This window comes from Amblyraja radiata, chromosome 17 (genome assembly GCF_010909765.2).
Source record: "Amblyraja radiata isolate CabotCenter1 chromosome 17, sAmbRad1.1.pri, whole genome shotgun sequence".
NCBI classification, from domain to species: Eukaryota; Metazoa; Chordata; class Chondrichthyes; order Rajiformes; family Rajidae; genus Amblyraja; species Amblyraja radiata.
The window spans coordinates 38,979,231-39,002,392 of NC_045972.1; the positions used below are offsets into that span (position 1 = coordinate 38,979,231).

The 23,162-nt window shown below is 40.2% G+C and overlaps 1 protein-coding gene across 2 annotated transcripts in view; it reads right to left on the reverse strand.

Annotated features, from left to right (window-relative positions):
• Window positions 1–18,706, reverse strand: part of edc4 (enhancer of mRNA decapping 4) — a 64,189-nt gene extending 45,483 nt beyond the window's left edge. The window contains exons 1-8 of one of the 2 annotated variants that reach the window (XM_033036246.1): window positions 18,531–18,706; window positions 11,292–11,448; window positions 10,876–10,984; window positions 9,381–9,480; window positions 7,128–7,314; window positions 4,668–4,812; window positions 4,024–4,128; window positions 1,757–1,866 (exon numbers count right to left, since the gene is read on the reverse strand). In XM_033036246.1, the coding sequence (XP_032892137.1) occupies window positions 1,757–1,866; window positions 4,024–4,128; window positions 4,668–4,812; window positions 7,128–7,314; window positions 9,381–9,480; window positions 10,876–10,984; window positions 11,292–11,448; window positions 18,531–18,624 (1,007 nt within the window). In that variant the 5' untranslated portion in view covers window positions 18,625–18,706. The remainder of the gene's footprint in view (window positions 1–1,756; window positions 1,867–4,023; window positions 4,129–4,667; window positions 4,813–7,127; window positions 7,315–9,380; window positions 9,481–10,875; window positions 10,985–11,291; window positions 11,449–18,530) is intronic. The other variant, XM_033036247.1, reaches the window with a different exon arrangement.
• Between the last annotated feature and the right edge of the window lie 4,456 nt (window positions 18,707–23,162).

The following is a 23,162-nucleotide window of genomic DNA, read 5'->3' on the forward strand; positions in this document are numbered from 1 at the left end:
AGCAGAATTGCCTGCAATTAAAAGGACAATTCTTATTGATCTACGATTTCAAATATATACCAGAAATGAATTTCATCACACCAGTAAGTGGAAACGTAAGAAACACATTGGCAATAAATTACCCTGCCGTACCAGTTTAATCTGAAACTACCTGCCACATGACTTCACCCTATCAGAGAAATTCTGTGTTCTACCCATCGTCCTTCCCGCCTTTTGCTGCCACCTAGACTAACCTTTTCTCTATTTCTCAAGTATGCCAAAGGATCAATTTGGTTATTTTTGTCTCTTATCCAACTCGCACAAGTCCTATCTGCTGAGCATGTCTCAGAATTTTATCTTCACACAGATCAAGAAACTCGAACTGTTGGTATCAGCCACCGTTAAGCCATTTCAACCCTCACTCCCCACATCACGGATATTCACTATAATCAGTAAATTTCCCACTGCATCCCACTGACCTCTTTTCCCACTGAAAACAGATTTAAATCTTTCTCTTGAACAAAACACAAAGTGCTGGAGTAACTTAGTGGGTCAGGTAGCTTGTCTGCCTTTTCTGGTTCTGACTATAGACCCAAAACCTTCAATAATTCTCTTTTTGCAGATTCAGTTTAGTTTATTGTCACGTGTACCGAATTACAGTGAAAAGATTGTTGTTGCATGCTAACCAGTCAGCAGAAAGTCAATGAAGAAGCGTCTTGACCCTAAACATCGCCTATTCCTTCTCTCCATAGATGCTGCCTCACCCGCTGAGTTTCCCCAGCATTTTTGTCTACTTTTGATTTTTCCAGCATCTGCAGTTCTTTCTTAAACATGATTACAATCAATCCAATTACAATGTATAGATAGACACATGATAAGGGAATGACATTTAGTGCAAAGTCCAGTCAAGGATAGTTCGAGGGACATTAAAGAGGTAGATAGCAGTTCAGCACTGCTCTCTGTTTGTGGTAGGATGATTCAGTTGCCTGCTAACAGCTGGGAAGAAACCTAAATCTGCTGATGCTGCCTAATCGGCTGAGGTTCCCCCCCCCCTTTTTCTATTTTTTAAAAACATTTAATAAAGTTAATGTTTATAAAATGTTGTAAACTCAGAAACCACATTCTGAAACAGAACTTAATTACAAAGTATTGAAAGAGCCATGGGAACAAAAGTACTTTACACTGAAAAAATATTCCAAGAGAGGTGCGGGGATGGGCATATTTGCATTAACTAGCTGGTTCTTATTAAATCCTCACTCTCTCACCTTAAACCTCTGCCCTCCACTTCTTGATTCCCAAGGGAGGGGAGGAAATAGATGAGCTGATAGATGTTTATATGATTACCCACCAGTCACTTGTACTGCAAGGAGTAAAGATTTTGGCTGCGCTACATCTCCCTTTAACTCAATCCCTCAAGTCCTGGCAACATCTTCATAAATCCTTTCTGCACTCTTTCCAGCTTAATAGCATCATTTCTATAGCAGGGTGACCAAAACAGAACACAACACTCCGTGTATGGCTTCACCAACACCTTTTACAATTGCAATATAACAACCCAATTTCCAAACGCGATACCCTGACTGAAGTAGGCCAGCCTACCAAAATTCTCCTCCTCCACCTGTGATGTCACTTTCTATGGTTGGACAACCTTTAGTACAACTTTATTTAGATTTTAAATTTTGCATTTGCCCTGGATTTTTATTAAGACAAGCACACAATCTGAATAAGCAATCTGATTGTCAGTTTTAAACAAGGTTATATATATATATATCTGTACCTTGGCTGATCTTGCCCCTCTATGTAGATCTGCCAAAACTTTACATATCCATCATGACTTGCAGTTGCAAGGACTGTTCCATCTGGCGATAATGCACCTTCACTGATCCTCTGGAAATAAATAGACCAAGTAGAAAAAGTTGAACACCCTGATTACATTCACTTCAAATCTTTGTATACTCTGAAGCTTTTATATCCTTTTGAACAATTGACACACAATTAAACTGCATGATAAGCCAATCAACCTGATCTTTATTAAAATCACCATTCTGTCTGTAATCAATTCTGCTTAAGACATGTGCAATTTAAAAAAAGACAGCAACCATATAAAACTCAGGAGTTCATGAACAAACGGTGATAATAAGGAGGGTGAAAAGATTTTTGAAGTACTGCAAGAAAGAAAACTAGACAATTATCATCTTTAATTCTTGCTTTCCGGGCAAATATCAATAACAAAAAGCAAACATTACCTCTACCATATTAAATCCAAGACTTCAAATAGCACAATTAATCATTCATGCATAAGCCATAGTACCAGGTTATTTATGAAAATTGGGTCCTCAAAGACAGCCCAGATTCAATATAGATAATCAGAATCCACCAGTACAATCGTTGGATAAGAAACAATGTTGCTAATCAGAGTAAGCAGAAAAAAGTATATAATTCCAGAAATTGCCATTTTCAAAACTATTTGGACCTGGAAAAAGCATGCCCAAATTTCTGTGTTGTTTGTTCAAAAGGGAACTGCAGATGCTGGAATATCGAAGGTACACAAAATTGCTGGAGGAACTCAGCGGGTGCAGCAGCAAATGTGACCAGTACATAGATGCTGCTGCACCCGCTGAGTTCCTCCAGCAATTTTGTGTACTTTCTGTGTTGTTTGGTCTTTTTACTTAAAATAAAAATTTGTTATCAGAGAGTGCACGCTTGACCCGAACTTTAAGGAAATGGCACAAATAAAATGTGTTATTCAGCCATTAAAGCACGTTCCAAGTGTTGTCGCTGCAATATATGTAACTTGACAGCTGATTTTCCTCACAACACTTTCCCCTAACTTTTAATGCAGTTAAAATGGCAGTTTTTTAGCCAGGTGATAAATGTGACCAGTGCAAGTGTTCTTTAGCACCAGGGACGCAGATGGCAAACAAATCCCGTTTAATGTCTTGAAAGGCAGCAACCTCTTGCATTGAAAATGCGTCTCTTCCGGTGGAGGACAGAAGGAGTGCCATAGTGTTAGCAGTATGACTTTTAAGATGAGATGCAAAAATGTCATAAATGATTCTAGGGTATGGTCCTCAGGAAAAAATTGAAAATCATTCCTGGTGTCCCGCTCAAGCTGATGTGGTAGTTTTTGTGCAACAGCCACGCCACATGAAATAAATTCATGCAGTAATCCTGTACTCCTCAGAGTTGGAAGCAAGTTATCCTCGATCACAAGGAACTACGTAAGAAAAAGTCAATTCCCTCAGGAAAAAATATGAGAAATGATTGTCTCTTTTGGAGTGGAATTCCCCCACTTATGTTTGATATGCCACCAAGTAACCCACTCGAGAAAGAACCAGGCAAGTTCTGAACCACGGGAATTTAATATGAAATGTCCACCAAGGGAATATTGCATGTTAGATCACAGAATTTTACTGGAGTTATTACTAGGTTCTCGTTCCAAACTTCATCCACTCTCTTAAAGTACTCTTTAAAAGTTTATTTTTACAAGCTTTTGTGTCTGAAGTGTCTTTGGAGTTTTAAACTGCTTGAATGTTACTAAATTAATTGTATAAATGCAGTTTGATATCTATTCCAAATGTCTGTCAAGCTAGACCTATTGTTGATCATATATCCAGTGATATTTATAAACAACATTCAGAGACATTTCCTGAAACTTTGCAGGGTAAGTTTTATCATCTTTCAAACAAAGATTAACCCCAAAAGTAAAATCATTAATTAAAAGCACTAAAATAACATAATAAACATTTAAATTAGAATAACCAACTCTATACATTTAAAAATAAACAAACTCTCTGCACCCCATTTTCTCGTGTTCATGTGAATAGAAAAGCATTAATAAGAAAATATGAGGCAGAGTTGATTTTTTAAAATATATAGAATTGATGATTCTAATTAAAATACTTATGGTTTTATTTCAGTGCTTTTAATTAATGCTGATTTTACTTTTGCAGTTAATATTGTTTGAAACATTTGAATGCGGAATAAATAGTTGCACACAGGTTCAAATTATTGTTTGTTACTTTCATTTAATTTTCTACTTACCGCCGTGTGCCCCTTCACAATGATAAAGCCTTCCTTCATGTCTGTGGCCTCAACAGGCCAGGTATTATTGCTGCTTCTTAGAATATCCAGATCCCAGACCTCAGCCTGCATCAAGTCATAAGTATAAAATATTTAAAACCTCAAAGAAACAAGAATGCATCTACTCATCAAGCAGCAATAATAATCTGTGTAGGAAAGAACTGCAGATGCAGGTTTAAATCGAAGGTAGACACAAAATGCTCAGTGGGACAGGCAGCATCTCTGGAGAGAAGGAATGGGTGACATTTTGGGTCAAGACCCTTCTTCACTGAAACGTCACCCATTCCTTCTCTCCAGCAATAATAAATGATTTCCTAGTGACTCATGGAATAAATGAATAAGATGCCAAGCAAAGAGAAAGGCAGAACAATGAGAAATAGTGTATCCTATTTGTTATATTATCAGGAAGCCTCACGTTCTTCCTTGGTAAACAGATAAAGTCTAAAATACCAAAGTTTAAACAAAACAGACAATCAAGAAAGCAAATCCGACATTTTAACAGGATTATTATTTACAATCCAAACTACACATTACCTGTGAGCATAAACAGGCATGTGTATTTTGATGAACTGTTACAGATTTTAAAATATTCCCATCCATCTTACCCTATCTTCATGTAAAACAGCAAGTGTTTGGCTTCCTTCATCATTTTCTTCATTTTCCTCTGGAATATAGGGGCACCAGATGATTCTCCTGTTTGCATTTAAAGGTGTTCCATTGGGTCTCTTTATGTGCACTACAATTTTTTCCCTGAACATTTAGTATAGGAATAATCTTAATCACAGGACTATTTAACAGAATAGTTCATAGTAATTAAATAAATTATTTCCTTAAATTCATGTCATAGGCGTTGAAAACGTGGGCCAGAATTTTATAAGTGCGCCTTGTCATTGGAAACTCATGACACATTTGTGTTCCATTGTGTAATGATTTATCGGCTCAATGAGCCAGCATCCATCCTTTGGTACATTTATCCTTCTGAAAATGTCACCAGGCTAAACATGAATTGTTAAAGGTTGAAGAATAATGTATTCAGTGTGTAGTATTACAGCCCTTTGGAGAAATTAGAAGCCGTAACTTTTTGCTAACGTTCCTTTATTTGTATCAGCCAATTTGTTTCACTCTCTCTCTCTCTCAAAAATTGTTATCTCACTTATTTCTAGCTGCAATGAAGGTCAATGATGTGAAACTAAGTGTTTCTAATTCTACATATACTGCCAGATCAGTTCTGCATCACTAGCATTTTCTGTTTTACTATTATCTTGCCATGCTATCCCTCATGATTGTGGTGATTGACCTTAAAATATGCCAATTATCACCACTCATTCTCTTTGACTAGCCTATTATATTGTTGACAATTCTGACGCTATACAAAACCACTCATTGGTTGTTTAGCAGGGCAATACAGTTGGTTGATTCTCTTTTGTCAATTGTGCCAAAATTCGCCTGTAATGGCTTTTCTTGCCACATGGGGAGCGGGGAGGGGTGCAGCAAGGTAGATGATGTGGACAGAGTGGTTACATGAAATTAGAGTATTCGATGTTCATGGGTTGGGTTGTGGGCTACTCAAGCAGAATATGAAGTGCTTTCTTCCAGTTTGTGTGGCCTCATTCTTACAGAGGAAGAGGCCACGAAACATAGAAAAGAGGTACAGGAGTAAGCCATTCGGCCCATCGAGCCAGCACCGCCATTCAATATGATCATGGCTGATCGTCCAAAATCAGTATCCCGTTCCGGCTTTTTCCCCATAACCCTCGATTCCTTTAGCCCGAAAAGCTAAATCAAACTCTTTCTTGAAAACATCCAGTGAATTGGCAGAGAATTTCAGATTCATAATTCCCTGGACGACATGTTTTCCCCTCATCTCAGTCCTAAATGGCCAACCCTTATTCTTAAACTGTGACCCCTGGTTCTGGCCTCCCTCAACATCGGCAACATGTTTCCTGCATCTAGCTTGTCCAATAGAGTCGAGGGGGGAGGTAAAGGAACAGGTGTTGCATCTGCTGCAGTTGCTGGGGAAAGCACCTGGGAAAGGAGTAGTTTGGGTGGGAAGGGACGAGTTGATTAGGGAGTTGTGGAGGGAAAGGTCTCCGCGGAAAGCAGAAAGGCGTGGAGATGGAAAGATGTTGCCAGTAGTGGCATTCCATTGGAGGTGGCGAAAGAACAGACAAGTTAGTGTGAGAATGGAATGGGGAATTAGAATTGCTTGCAAATGGGAGCTCCAGCAGAAGTGTTTGGTGAAATGTGGTGAACCTTGACTACAATTGGTCTCGCCAAAGTCGAGGAAGACACATTGACAGCACTGAATGCAATTAGATGAGGTTGGAGGAGGTGCAAGTAATCCTCTCTCTGTCTCACCTGGAAGGACTGCTGAAGTCCCTGGATGGAAGTTAGAGAGGTAGTATAGGGACAGGCGTTACATCTCTTGTCGTTTCTGGGGAAAGTGCCTGGGAATGGAGAAGGTAGGCAGGGAAGGATGAGCAAACCAAGCAATGGTAGAGATAAAGTTCACTGCGGAAAGCTAAGGGGACGGGAAGACATGATTAGTAATGGGATCCCACTGAAAGTGCCAGAAATATCAGAGAATTATGTTTTGGATGTGGGAGGCTGGTGCACTGAAAGGCAAGGCACAGAGGAAGTCTATTACTGTTCTGTCTCAACCCAAAATGTTGACTGACCATTTCCCTCCACAAAAAAGCTGCCTGACCCTTGAGTTCCCCCTGCTGCTCTCCTTTTATTGCTACAAAATTCCAGCATCTTCAGTCTCTTGTATCACTGTGCTACACAACTTGACAGGTTTACATAGAGCAAGAGAGAAACAGGTTAATGCATATCTAATATTAAGTTGATTGCCCCAAACTCAGATGGCTATAGTGGCATGGAAATATTTGTGCATCAAGAGGCTAGGGATGGGAAAAATATAAGAGTTTTCCACTTCAGCTCATTGGTCTCAGTGGGAACTGTTCACGTGGGATTTCCTTGGAGGTATAAAACCTTGCAAGTAATGACAGCAATAATGTTCTTAAGAAAGTTTTTAAAATGAATGCTTTAAATCAAAAGGATACTGTATTTTCCCATTTTCATCATTCAGTTGCCAGACAAATAGGTTGCCTGCCTCATCAACACATGCTAGCTGGTTGGAGTTGAGGTGTGCAAAACCCAAATCGGCAACACCACCAGTAAATCCCTTGAGTAAAGTTCGCTCGGCCGTACCAATACTCAATACCCGTACCATGCCAACACTACTAACCCCTTTAAGGAGAAAAAGAAGAAAGGTATTAGGTTCCATTTAAGTGAATATCCATCAAATATCTACGAATTTTAAAAGCTGTAGTTTGTAATAAAACTAAGAAAGGCATTGAGTTAAATTATTTAAAGCAAACATTTTAAATAACTACGTGTATGTGCATAAATCCAACAAACTAGAAGCTAATTTACCTAACTTTTTGGATAAATCGTAATGTCATTCCAATTCTCAATTGACAACATTTACGTCAATGCACATTTTTGCAAATTACAAAGATCATTAAATTAACCCATCACCGACTTCTTTAAAAAATGAAGAGGTTGCCCAATGACGTGAACTCTAACCTACATCAATGATTTGCGGGTTATGATGCAGCGATATTCAATTTTCAAATAGATTTCTGAAACAAATTTCTTGGGGCATGTATTTGTTATTGCAGGAAGCAGGTTTTAGTTAATAAACTCTTAAATGTTTCAGAAGGAATACAGTTCTTTAGGATTCTGTAGGATTCATGCAGTGCCCTCCATAATGTTTGGGACAAAGACCCATCATTTATTTATTTGCCTTTGTTGGTTAAAGTGCACATTGTCAGATTTTAATAAATGCCATTTTTATACATTTTGGTTTCACCATGTAAAAAATACAGCAGTGTTTATACAGAGAACCCCCATTTTTCAGGGCACCATAAAGTTTGGGACACAGCTCTCAGCATCTAGTCTTTCCTCCAGTCTTTCCATCACCTTTGGAAACTTTTACTGCTCATGAGGACCGAAATTGTGCCAATGAAAGTCAAAGAAGCCATTATGAGACTGAGAAACAAGAATAAAACTGTTAAGAGACATCAGCCAAACCTTAGGCTTACCATAATCAACTGTTTGGAACATAATTAAGAAGAAAGAGAGCACTGGTGAGCAAAAGGACTGGCAGACCAAGGAAGACCTCCACAGCTGACGACTGAAGAATTCTCTCTATAATAAAGAAAAATCCCCAAACACCTGTCCGACAGATCAGAGGTGATCAAGTGTGGATTTGTCAATGACCACTGCCCGCAAAAGACTAAATGAACAGAAATACAAAGACTACACTGCTAGATGCAAACCACTGGTTAACTGCAAAAATAGGATGGCCATGTTAGTTTGCCAAGAAACCTTAAAAGAACAACCACAGTTCTGGAAAAAAGGTCTTGTGGACAGATGAGACGAAGATTAACTTATATCAGCGTGATGGCAAGAGCAAAGTATGGAGGAGAGAAGGAACTGCCCAAGATCCAAAGCATACCACCTCATCTGTGAAACACGGTGGTGGGGGTGTTATGGCCTGGGCATGTATGGCTGCTGAAGGTACTGGCTCACTTATCGTCATTGATGATATAAATGCTGATGGTAGTAGCATAATGAATTCTGAAGTATATAGGCACATCCCATCTGCTTAAGTTCAAACAAATGACTCAAAGCTCATTGGCCGGCAATTCATTCTACAGCAAGACAATGATCACAAACATACGGCTAAAGCAAAGCAGTTTTTCAAAGCTAAAAAAATGCTCAATTCTTGAGTGGCCAAGTCAATCAACCGATCTGAACCCAATTGAGCATGCCTTTTATATGCTGAAGAGAAAACTGAATGGGGACTAGCCCCCAAAACAAGCATAAGATAAAGATGGCTGCAATACAGGCCTGGCAGAGCATCACCAAAGACTCAGCAACTGGTCATGTCCATGAATCGCAATTTTCAAGCAGACATTGCATGCAAACGATATGCAACAAAATACTAAACATGACTACTTTCATTTACATGACATTGCTGTGCCCCAAACATTATGATGCCCTGAAATGGGGGGGGGATTATGTATAAACACTGCTGTAATTTCTACATGGTGAAACCAAAATGTATAAAAATGCCCTTTATTAAAATCTGACAATGTGCACTTTAACCACATGTGATTTTTTTTTCTATTACAAATCTCAAATTGTGGAGTACAGAGACAAATAAATAAATGATGGGTCATTATCCCAAAAATTATGGAGGGCACTGTATGTAAGAAAGCTAATGTGTAATTATAAAGGATGCTCACCTCGAATGGTATAAGCCAAATACCGATTAGACACTGCAATAAGGTTGCCATAGTAATATTTCTGCTCCCATTCATATTTTGCAACAGGTTGTATTTTTACCTGAGAGAATAATACACTGGTTAATTTTCTGGAATAAAAGCACGTCAACCTCTTATATCACTATCTTATCTTTCCAGCTCACTATTTTGACAGTCTTATTTTTCCTATCATTGACACTCAGACTGACAGGTTTACAACTGAGATAAACTAACACTGTCCAGTCCTGCATAAAAAAAATGAAAAGTGTACATATTTAGAGACACAAGTCATCCAGCGCAGATACAGGCCCTTCAGCCAAACTTGCCCACCACGCCAATCAAGATGCCCTTTCTAAGCTGGTCCCATCTGCCCGCTTTACATGATACAACGTATCCTACCCTGTACCTGGCCAAGTGTATTTTAAATGCAGTTACAGTACCTGACTCCTCTAGCAGCTTGTTTCATGTATCCACCACCCTGAGTGAAAAAGTTGCCCCCCCCCCCACCCCCCACAGGCTCATGTTATATCTTGCCCTTATTACCTTAAACAGCTACCTTTTGTTTTTGATTCCCCTACCCTGGGTAAAAGACTCTGTGCATTTGCCTGATCTATTCCCCTCATACATATCTTGATATTGTTACGCCAATAATGTCAAAAATATTCCATTAAAAGAACACGAAGCTTTACATTTTTAAGTGATTAACACAAATCCTAATTTACATATTTTACTTTGGCCAAATAGTTGCCCTAAAAATAAAATCAAACCAGATTTAGAGAAATTGATCAGAGCCAAAGGAAAACACAGCAGATATTACGTAGATGATAATAAAGAACCAAAATGCAGTGAAGAGTAGATATGTAATACTTGTGCAAATAGTTTGATTTAATTGCATTTCCATTGTGACCAAGCATTTTAATTGGCCTGTTCAGCACCTGCTATATCTCATGTCGGAGAATCTAGTAATGGAAAATGGCTTATTTGTACTCAGTCAGATAATCACTATTAATGCGACAACTTTACCCAGTCCTAATGAAATGTTATCCACCTGAAATATTATGACTCATCCTTTTTCCATGAATGACATCTGACTTCAAGATAAATATTTAACTTTTTACCATAAATCTTTCTAGTCAGCAATTATTAGTTATTATATAGACGCCAGACTGTATAGTGCAAAAACAGCCATATGGTTTTAATTGACAAGATATATTATAGGAATCAATTGTAATTTCTCATTGAAGATCATATCTACATGCTGGGTGGAAGCAAACTGTAATTGTTTACTGCATTAAAACCAATCAATAAGCAGCATAACCTTATTTATTCAAGGATTTTTGTTCCCAAACTCAAAAGAATAATGCCCATAATGTAATAATTCTTTAGAAATCTTAATTGTGTTTAAGATCCATGTGTAAATTGCATGCATAAAAATAACAGATAACATTCAATGTTCTTTCAGAAAAGTCAGCATTACCTTGTTGCTACCCCTAGCCTTATTGCTGACACTGGAGTCATTGCTCGCTACAATTTCCACTTCTTTGGCAGATATAACACAATTTGAGCTGTCATCACCAGACAGGTATCTGGAAAAAGATAGACAATCACACCATTAGAGGAGGAGCCTGGTATTCTTAAGACTAGAGAACAGATTTTCATTTTTGTCCACAAACTCTTTCATTCTTCAACAGGAAATTGAAAAGCAACAAAACGCAAACCCACATAAGAAGATCATGGTAACCAAGAGGTTAATAACAGATGATGTGTTGAACGTCCCTTCTATTTTTGATGAGAAGGCAAGGATAGTAATGATGAAAATATATCATATTTTCCAATAGGAAATTGCATTTTCGTGACATCAACCTAAAATGTATAAATAGTACAGCATCTTACATCTCTTGATTTTCTTGTAGCTTCAGCCTGTGAACATTTGCATGGTTTGACTCTCTGAGAACAGGTCCATCTCCAGCTGCAATGGGATCAGGTACCAACAACCCATTCAGTTCTCCATTGTAGGACGTTGTTTTCTTTTGGCCATCAACTGTCGACTCTGGCAAGCAGAAGTAGAAACATAATTAAGAAATCTCAAAGCATGAAAAAGAGCAAATTAAAATAAATCTGATTTAATCAAGAAGGTTACTCATCTCATCCCACACATCACTTGTTTGCCCTTCTGCCCTCAGGAAAGCGTTACAGGTCCATCAAATCACACACCACAAGATTAACGAACAGTTTCTACCCCAAGGTCATCACCACTCTGAACTGAACACACAGCCCCTATAGCCAATATATTGTACTGCCACAACACTATACTGTGAAATATTGCACATTCTGACTTGACTTGTTATTTTTCTTTCCGTATTTGTGGTTTCCATTGTCGTTATTATTTATCTGTTACGTTGGAGCTACGCTCGGGCAGTGTGCCTGAAATTTTGTTGTATGTATTTACAATGAAATTAAAGTGTATTAATATTATTGTTATTACATTTAACTCAAGATAAGAGTAACAAAAAAACGAATTCAGTATTTTTTGGAATATGGAATCTTGCATCTTAGACAATCTATATATTATCAAATTAAAGATAATCTTAAGAAAAGTTAACAAAGGCATATTTAATCACAGGTGTACTTTTACAGAGGGCTCAAAGGTAGGTAATTTGAAGGTATTTATGGTGATTATGAAATCAAGAATGAGGATGTCAGTAGCTATGGAAAAGGAAACAAGGAGAAAAATGAGCAATGAACAACCACCAAAAAAGTTCATGAGCAGGGAAATAAACGGAGAGAATGGACAAAGACAAAAGCTAAGCGGGTGAGCGAGAGGGAAAACAAGCAAGATAGGCAGATGTTTCTGATTACTCCCGTATCTGCTATATTTTGCATTTGCTCTGTCTCCTAGTTTATTTGAATCATTTTTCACCCTTTTTCAACATTCTTACTTGCAAGTCCTTATTAATATTCTCTAGAACCCACCATTGATTTCCTCTGGTAGGAAACACATTAGAACGTGTTACCAATAAGGCATCCCACATCAGATTTTCCAAAGCTGGCAGCATTTGAATTTGAAAGTGCAAATGTGAGCATTGTGACAAAAAATATTCTAATTCTCTGGAGCTAAAATGTATAAAAGGCGAGCCAAGTGAACTACTAAGGTAAAAAATATACTGATGAAAAGGTATAGTGTGTAGCCAGATAGCCGAGATTCTATAATAATGTTTAATCAGAGAATTAAGATGAACATGGAAAGATTTGCCATTTGTTCATCGAATGTTTACCAGAAAGGGAGAAAGGAGCAGATTTGGTTGTTGTTCTGGGAGAGATGGCGGATGTGCTATACTAGAACTTCTAATATTCTCAAGACATCTAAAGCAGACAGGAAAGCTACAGCAGTCAGTTGTCTTTTGGCCGTAAATACTAACAAAAGGGATTGGGGAAAAAATACAGATTTGATTAAGATGTGATCAAAGAACAGAGCAAAGCTTTCAAACTAAAGTGGTTGTTCATGTCGCTATTAAAACTATTTTAGATATTAAGATGTGATGATCAAAGGGTTTGACATTTATCATCTCGAACCAGAGATACCATTATATAAGTGAAGAAAATAAAAAAATGAAACAACAAATATTCACCATTCAGTGATCAAAGCCTACCACATGCCATTCAGCAAAGGGCACAGTGAATCTGGATCAGGAATTTATTAGAAATACCTACACAATTCTAAGATTGTAGGAAGGGAAGAGGTTGAAGAGCAAAGGTTTATCACTGGACTGTCCTCTGAAACGGAGATCCGGGAAGGAAGGAGTCAATGTGAAAGGTGATAGCAGTGTGTGAATTGGCTGCAAAAATAAAGAAAGTTTGAGTTCTGTTTGAGCGCAGGAAGAAACACCAATAATATCTTTGATAAATCAGAAAAGGAGATTGGTGAGGATGACGGAATAAAACTGAAACAAAAATAGATCCACGTATTCCACAAAAAAAACAAGCTAAGCTTGTGCCCACATAGGGCTGCACTTCTAATCATGAAGCCTGATTAGAATAAACTCCAGTTTATTGGAGTTCTTTGAGGGTAATGTACTATGGATTAATGAGAAACGGTGGATTAACTGTACTTGGATTTCTAGAAGGCATCTGATAAGATGTGGCCTCAAAGTTATTGCAAAAAGTGAATCCCCCTGATGATTGGGTGGCTAGCAGGAATCTGAAGACATAAATTGATATTTTTCTAATGGACAAGTTGGATAGATGGTGGGGTCTTTTTCCTACACTTTAAATAATGGAACTGAATAAAGGCACTGAATATATTATTGCTACATTTGTTGATGGCACACAGGTGCAAGGTGAACTGTGAAGAGGACAGAAGGTGACAACAAAGAGATGTCAGTGCATAGTAAATGGAGTATAGAATTGGAAAATGTGAAATTATCTGACATGATTTTGTTTTAAAAAGCTTATCATCCATATAGTGTTGAAATGTGGAGTTCTAAGGTACAGAGAGATCTGTTGTCCTAATGTATTATTCACAAAAGCGATTATGCAAAAACAGCAAGTAATTGGAAAAGCTATCAGAATATGATTTATTGCTGGATGTTGAATACTAAACTTGGGAGCTCATTCTTCAGTTACATGGCTAGTCCATATCTGCAGTACTGCATATGGTGTTGGTTTCCTTATTTTTAAAAATGAGTTGGAAGCCACTTGGAGAAGATTTACTGGATTAATGCCTAGAATGGGCTGGTTGCACAAGGTTCACGATGCATGTGCCTGGAAAATGGGGAGTAAAAGCTAACCTAATATCGCTCTCCTCCTGATGGCCACCTTCATGTGTGGCTGCATCGGGCTGTGCTTGGAGCCAAAGTACACAGGTGCCAAGAGTTACTAGCTGCTGGGGTTCAACCTGTCCCCAGTGTTGCAAAGGGTTGGCCTGACCACTTTGCTAAGCAATATCCCAGTCATTTGGACATTGCTGCAGTATCTATACATCAAAGAAAAGTTCTTGCAGAAATAGTGATCAGCACAGAAAGCCCTGCAAACACTCTGGATCTTGTGGAGTGATTCTCTGTGCAGATTGTAAAAACATCTGACAAAATGCCTCATAGCCAGAACTCAATGACAAGCTCACACCATGCTTGACAAAACAATGCGAGGGGCCCTCCCGATCGGATCTTTCCTGTATGGTCAGGACTTTACTTGGGACGACTGCAATGAGAAAGGAATGTTAACTCTTTCTCTATCCATAGATGCTGCCCGACTTGCTAAATATTTCAACACTTTTCAATCCACAAATAAATTGGTAACCAACAGTCTAAATTAACAATGGAAATGCAGAGTGCAAAACTATTTTTGCAGAAGATACAAAACAACCTGTTTGTTTTCTTCTTCCTCGTCCTCAGAATATGCTAATGTCGCTTATCCAACTCAGCATGAGTACCGGCCCTATTTATAAAGTGACGGTGCTTTTTCATGATCTGAGTTTATGGAGCACGAGGTGAGATACATCTAACTACAATCAAGCATAAATTTCACCGTCACTTGTTTCTTTCTACAATTTATTTGGAAGTTGTGAATATTTTTTAATATTTGTATTGCATGTCATGTATTTGCATTTTGAGCATTCGTAGGGTCGTAGCCAAAAATGCAGCATACCACAAAGTTGAAACGGATAAAAGATCAGGAGTATGAAATTCAAACCAAAGGGATATATTAGCACCATGTTGATGAAGTTACTGCTCGATTTTAATGCTCAGAATAAACAATAATGTGTGCACAGGTTTGTCATTCTGCTTGGTTAGTTGATTCATGATAAACAGTCTTTGAATGTCAGAATACTGGATCTGTTCCTGTTTGGTTATAAAATCTGAAATTATCTACTAAATGGTTTATCTGAGCAAAACCATTGTCCAAGCAAACCAAGCAAAATCAGAGCCAGCTACATGATTGCATGGCTTATATGTGTAAAGTGGAAATTAGTCTAATACAAACAAGCTGTGCATAATTTACATCTGCAGTTTTCAATGTAATATTTTGTGAGGTCTCAATGTAACATCTGGATGTGTGCAGTTGTTCGATTTAAGATGTCGGTTTAATATTTTATTTTGAGGCATCAATAAATGTAAACTAGAGCTCAAAATAGTTTAACACAAGAGACAATGGTGGGTTGACACAAAAGCACAAGAAGCCATGACACAGGTGGGCGGATTAATTTATAGATCAATGGGATACATTGAACAGCACAAAAGCTAAACGACAGCTTGAGTAAAACATAAAGTTCTGGTCACATCTAAAAGAGTAGTTGCTAATGGAGCGAGTTTAAGTAGATTTGCACAGATATTGCTGGATCTGTACAATTTCCTCGATAGAAGGAAAAGTGAACTGGCTGGGATCGTTTGCTCTGGAAAAGAGGGGAGAACTAATCAGGGCATACAGGATTGAAAGGCAAAAAGATGAGCAAATAGGATCATTTTCCTTTGTAAAGGAGTCAATAACTAGTGGGGTAGCGGGGTAGTCTGAAGAAGGGTTTCGGCCCGTAACGTTGCCCATTTCCTTCGCTCCATAGATGCTGCTGCACCCGCTGAGTTTCTCCAGCACATTTGTCTACCTTCAATAACTAGTGGGCACTGATTTAAAGTAACAAGTAGAAAAAATTAGAGTGGAATTGAGAATTTCTTTCACCGTGGAATTTCTTTGTTTGTAATAGATACAAACAATTTGAATAAAAATGTATGTGGCTGATTTGTAAGTTTGCAGATGACACAAATATTAGCATAGTTGTGAAGAGTATCAAAGGCGCTGGTGCGATGAAACAGCATCTCTATCGTCTGGGCAACTGTACCGACCACAATAAGTAAAAATACAAAATTATCTACTTTGGTGCACAAAACAGAAAATCAAATAACCTTTAAAATCGGGTATTGTTGAAGTTCAGCGAGCAGGGTGTGCTTGTAATAAGTTACTGATGGCCAGCAGGTACAGCGGGTAAAGAGAAAGGCAAATGATTATGTGGATACAAGCAACAGCAGATGCTGGTTTACAAAAAAGGCTCAAAATGTTAGAGTAGTTCAGTGGGTCAGGACTAAGAAAATCTTATTATAATTATATAGCACTTAGGTGGGTCCACATCTGCAGTATAGTGTATAATGGTCACCTTATCTAAAATAGGATTGATGGGGTATACAAAGATTCTCTCAAATGGTTCCAAGCATGGCAGGTTGCCCTATCAGGGCCTGAGTAGGCGAGAACTGCATTCTCTGGAGTTTGGACATCTAGTCAACACAGCAAAAATGTTAAAAGATCTGACAGGCCAGTTGTAGGACGGCTATTTCCCCTGGCTGAGGAGCATGGGACCAGGGAATACGGTTTTAGAATTAGTAATGCGATTCAGGACTGAAATTAGGAAAAATGTTTCTTCATTCTGAGGATGGTGTAAGTTTGGAAATTCTCTAACCTAGAAGGCTATGGAGACTCAATCATCAGTTTCATTTTAAACAGATTTCCAGATAACATGAGCATCAAAAGATGTAATAAGGATGGAAAGTGAAACAAAATATTAAAAAATTATTTGTTTTCTTGATGAATGGTAAAGCAAATCTAATGAAAATCAATTGCTTATACAACTACTCTTGAGAAGTTTTTTTTCTTCAGTGTGAAACATGAAACACATTCAAAAATTGTAAATTTGTAACCCTTGGTTACAACCAATTTTAGGAAAATCAACTTCAGACAAACATGAGGGTACACAGTGAGAATACATAAACATAGAAAATAGGTGCAGGAGGAGGCCATTTGGCCCTTCGAGCCATTATTGTGATAATGGCTGATCGTCCCCTATCAATAACCCGTGCCTGCCTTCTCCCCATATCCCTTGACTCCACTAGCCCATAGAGCTCTATCTAACTCTCTCTTAAATGCATCCAGTGACTTGGCCTCCACGGCAGGGAATTCCATAAATTCACAACTCTCTGGGTGAAAAAGTTTTTTCTCACCTCAGTCTTAAATAACCTCCCCTTTATTCTAAGACTGTGGCCCCTGGTTCTGGACTCACCCAACATTGGGAACATTTTTCCTGCATCTAGCTTGTCCAGTCCTTTTATAATTTTATGTGTTTCTATAAGATACCCCATCATCCTTCTAAACTCCAGTGAATACAAGCCTAGTCTTTTCAATCTTTCCTCATATGACAGTCCCGCCATCCCAGGGATCAATCTCGTGAACCTACGCTGCACTGCCTCAATCACAAGGATATCCTTCCTCAAATTAGGAGACCAAAACTATACACAATACTCCAGATGTGGTCTCACCAGAGCCCTATACACACACACACACACACACACATAAATAATACAACTGCAGAAGAACCTCTTTACTCCGATACTGAAATCCTCAACCTCTTTACTCCTATACTGAAATCCACAATGGGCAATCAACTTACTTATTATTATTAACATTGCCATATTATAACCAACATGCCCTGCAAAAGTACCATCTTTGAAAAGTTTGAACGGGCCAGGTTGATTCAAGATTGAGTGTAAAGAAAAATGTCACCCTCGTTCAAATAATTTATGATAATCTGGTCCAAACAACGTAACCAAACTAACGCGTCAGCAACAAATTTGCCAACATTACAATGAACAGGATTGACAACGTGTTGATTTGAATATGTTTTGAACATCAAATATCAATACACTGAATATTAAAAATGTACTATGTCGATTGCTACAACACAGTAATACTATTCCAGGAAAGGATTGGTGATTTGAGCACAATTGCTTATTACCCAAAATCAGCAAAGTGGGACAGCAATCAGTAGCCCAAAGAGATAAATATTCCATTAAATTATATCGAAGGCTCAATCCACAATGAATGAGGCGGCGGCTATCAGCCCAGGGGTCAGGGCGGACGCACTCGGAGCCGAGCATCAGTTGGCGCCCCGTTCCCGCCACAACAGCTAGAGCCCGCGACGGCGACTGGGTGTAGGGCGAGCCCGGGCGGGGCAGCTGCAGCTCCCGCAAGCCGAGGCCCGGGCTCCGGGTTAATGTCAGCGCTGCCCCCTCCCCTCCCCTCCCCTCCCCGTGGGACCCGGCACAACCACCGCTTCTCCTCCCCAGCCGACGGCGACGGCACTGAGCCCAAGCTTACCGGACACCCGGTCCAGCTTGAGCATGTCGCGAAGGTGCTGCGTGGCGTTCTGGATGTCCATCTTGGAAGCGGAGGTTGGCGGCGGGGAAGCCATGGCGGCGGCGGCGGCAGCAACGGCGGCAACGGCGGCTCGACAACCACAGCGTGTGTGCGCGCGTGCGCAGCAGCGGCAACCGCCCCCTCGGAACCAAAGATCCTATAGCGGAACCGCCGGCAGCGCCACCGGGAAAAGCGTCCCTTCCGGTGCACTCCGCACCCTTCCTTCCCCCGCCCGGTAACCCAGCGCAACACGGCGGAGGCAACACTCAACAAGTCTTTGCTCCTGCAAACACTCTCCCCCAAATTCCTCCGCGTCTTTTGCACTATTATTGGTTGTTTTTAAGTTTAATTTCGAGACACAGCACGGAACCAGGCCCGTCGGCGCACTGACCACAGATCCCCTGACACACGAGGGGCAATTTCACATTTATACAAGCCAATTAACGGACAAACCTGCACGTCTTTGGAGTGTGGGAGGATTCGGAGAAAACCCACGCAGGTCACAGGGAGAACATACAAACTCTGTACAGACAGCACACGGAGTCGGAATCGAATCCGGATTCTCTGGTGCTGTAAGGCAACAACTCTGCCGCTGCGCCACCATGTGCATGTACACATATATGTGCACGTATGTGTGTATATGTATATGTGTGTTTATGTAAATATATATATATATATATATATAAGAGATTCAAGATTCAAGAAAGTTTATTGTCATGTGTCCCAGATAGGACAATGAAATTCATGCTTTGCTTCAGCACAACAGAATATTGCAGGCATAAGTAATACAATACAATACGGTTTTATTCGTCACATTGCACATAAAGTGCAAGTGAAATGAATTTGCCAGCAGCGGTACAATGATAAAGAACACACAAACACACTAAAAATTTAACACAAACATCCACCACAGCATTCATCATTGGTGGAAGGCACAAAAAAAACAGAACAGATCAGTGTGTCCATATACCATTGAATATATATATATATATATGCACACACACATAAATAAGCATATAAAGTGCAGTAGGCTAATTAAAGTTCAGATTTTGTTTGAGTTGAGTTTAATAGTCTGATGGCTGTGGGGAAGAGCTATTCCTGAACCTGGTTGTTGCAGATTTCAGACTCCTGTACCTTCTACCTGAAGGCAGCGGAGAGATGAGTGTGTGGCCAGGATGGTGTGGGTCCTTGATGATGCTGCCAGCCTTTTTGAAGCAGCGACTTGGTAGATCCCCCCGATGGTAGGGAGGTCAGAGCCGATGATGTTTACAAGTGTTTACAACTTTTTGCAGTCTTTTCCGCTCCTGGGCGCACAAGTTGCCGAACCAAGCCACGATGCAATCGGTCAGCATGCACTCTACTGTGCACCTGTAGAAGTTCGAGAGAGTCCTCGACATACTGACTCTGCGTAAACTTCTCTGGAAGCAGAGGCGCTGATGCGCTGATATATACACACACAACTTTTTTTCCTCAGTTATTACATGGTTTACATATGGTTACATATTCTGTTGTGCTGCTGCAAGTAAGAATTTCATTGTTCTATCTGGGACATTTGACAATAAAACACTCTTTTGACTCTTGATCTGCTCCCAAGATGAGATGTTCCATACCAGGATATCTGAGATGGCCTCATCACCTCACTCAAGTCTCCTTGGTGCTCCACTCGTTCCCCCTCCTCCCCAGTCGCAACAGGGATAGAGTTCCACTCTTAGGGAAAGTCCTCACCTTTCACTCCATCAGCCATTGCGTACAGCACATAATCCTCCAACGAGATCCCACCACCACCCACATCTTCCCACGTCCCCCCATTTCCGCTTTTCGTAGAGACCGTTCCCTCCACAACTCCCTAGGTAACTCATCCCTTCCCACTCAAACCACCCCCTCCCCAGGTACATTCCACTGCAACCGCAGGAGATGCAACACCTGCCTTTATACCTCCTCCCTCGACTCTGTCCAAAGACCTCTGCAGTCCTTTCAGATGTCGCAGAGGCTCACTTACATCTCCTCCAATCTCATCAATTTCAGGTGTGAACTCCTATATATCAGTGAGACCAAGACCAAGCACAGGCTCGGCGATTGTTTTGCTGAACAAATCCGCTCAGTGTACCTGGCCTAAACGATCTCCCGTTTGCTAAACACTTTAACTCCCCTTCCCATATTGACCTTTCTGTCTTGGGCCTCCTCCACTGTCAGAATGAGGTCCAACGCAAATTGGATGAACAGCACCTCACTGGGGTTTTTCTATTTATTGATTGTTTTGTTTATTATGTTATTTGAGTACTGTGGCTACAGGTCAGTTATGTTGCTGCCGGTAAGAATTTCATTGTTTCGTTGTCAGTACTACAACATGAAATACCCTTGACTTTGCCTTGACTCCAGTTCTCAGCTCCCTTCTTTACTCCTTGTACACCCACGACTGTGCAGCCTTGTACAAATCTAATTCAATATTCAAATTTGCAGATGACACCACCATCAAATAATGAGACAGAGTATAACAAGGAGATCGAGAACATCGTGACCTGGTGTCGAGACAACCTTTCAATGTCAGCAAGACAGAGGAGATAGTGATCGACTTCAGGAAGCGAAGCAGTACATATACCCCAGTTTGCATTGACGGTGCTGAAGTAGAGTCAGTATCACCAACAACTTCTCTTGGACCTCCCATATTGAATGAATGAATAAGTTTATTGGCCAAGTATGTACACATACAAGGAATTTGCCTTGGTGCTCCGCTCACAAGTAACAACACAACATACAGTAACAATTAAGAATGACACATAAAACATTAAACATTAATAATAAAACATTACAATTTAAACATGTGAATGAAATACATAGAAACATAGAAATTAGGTGCAGGAGTAGGCCATTCGGCCCTTCGAGCCTGCACCGCCATTCAATATGATCATGGCTGATCATCCAACTCAGTATCCCGTACCTGCCTTCTCTCCATACCCTCTGATCCCCTTAGCCACAAGGGCCACATCTAACTCCCTCTTAAATATAGCCAATGAACTGGCCTCGACTACCCTCTGTGGCAGGGAGTTCCAGAGATTCACCACTCTCTGTGTGAAAAAAGTTCTTCTCATCTCGGTTTTAAAGGATTTCCCCCTTATCCTTAAGCTGTGACCCCTTGTCCTGGACTTCCCCAACATCGGGAGCAATCTTCCTGCATCTAGCCTGTCCAACCCCTTAAGAATTTTGTAAGTTTCTATAAGATCCCCTCTCAATCTCCTAAATTCTAGAGAGTATAAACCAAGTCTATCCAGTCTTTCTTCATAAGACAGTCCTGACATCCCAGGAATCAGTCTGGTGAACCTTCTCTGCACTCCCTCTATGGCAATAATGTCCTTCCTCAGATTTGGAGACCAAAACTGTACGCAATACTCCAGGTGTGGTCTCACCAAGACCCTGTACAACTGCAGTAGAACCTCCCTGCTCCTATACTCAAATCCTTTTGCTATGAAAGCTAACATACCATTCGCTTTCTTCACTGCCTGCTGCACCTGCATGCCCACTTTCAATGACTGGTGTACCATGACACCCAGGTCTCGCTGCATCTCCCCTTTTCCTAGTCGGCCACCATTTAGATAATAGTCTGCTTTCCTGTTTTTGCCACCAAAATGGATAACCTCACATTTATCCACATTATACTGCATCTGCCAAACATTTGCCCACTCACCCAGCCTATCCAACTCACCTTGCAGTCTCCTAGCATCCTCCTCACAGCTAACACTGCCCCCCAGCTTAGTGTCATCCGCAAACTTGGAGATATTGCCTTCAATTCCCTCATCCAGATCATTAATATATATTGTAAATAGCTGGGGTCCCAGCACTGAGCCTTGCGGTACCCCACTAGTCACTGCCTTCCATTGTGAAAAGGACCCGTTTACTCCTACTCTTTGCTTCCTGTTTGCCAGCCAGTTCTCTATCCACATCAATACTGAACCCCCAATGCCGTGTGCTTTAAGTTTGTAAACTAATCTCTTATGTGGGACCTTGTCGAAAGCCTTCTGGAAGTCCAGATACACCACATCCACTGGTTCTCCCCTAACCACGCTACTAGTTACATCCTCGAAAAATTCTATAAGATTCGTCAGACATGATTTAACTTTTGTAAATCCATGCTGACTTTGTCCAATGATCTTGTCCAATTGCTTTGTCCAAAGCAAAATGAGGCTACAAACTTCAAGCAACGATCAAGACAGCACACTATCGCCTCTACTTCCTTAGAAGGCTTTGGAAGTTTGGAATGTCCCCCACAACTCTCACCAACTTCTACAGATGCACCATAGAAAGCATTTTATCAGGATACATCACAGCATGGTTTGGGAACAGCTCCATCCAAGACCGCAAGAAATTGCAGCAAATTGTGGACGCAGCACAAACCATCACACAAACAAACCTCCCTTCTATTGACTCCATTTATACCTCATGTTGCCTCAGCAAGGCCGTCAGCATAATCAAAGATGAGTCGCACATTTGCCACTCCCTCTTCTCCCCTCTCCCATCAGGCAAAATATATAGAAGTGTGAAAACACACACCTCCAGATTCAGCGACAGTTTCTTCCCAGATGCTATCAGGCAACCGAA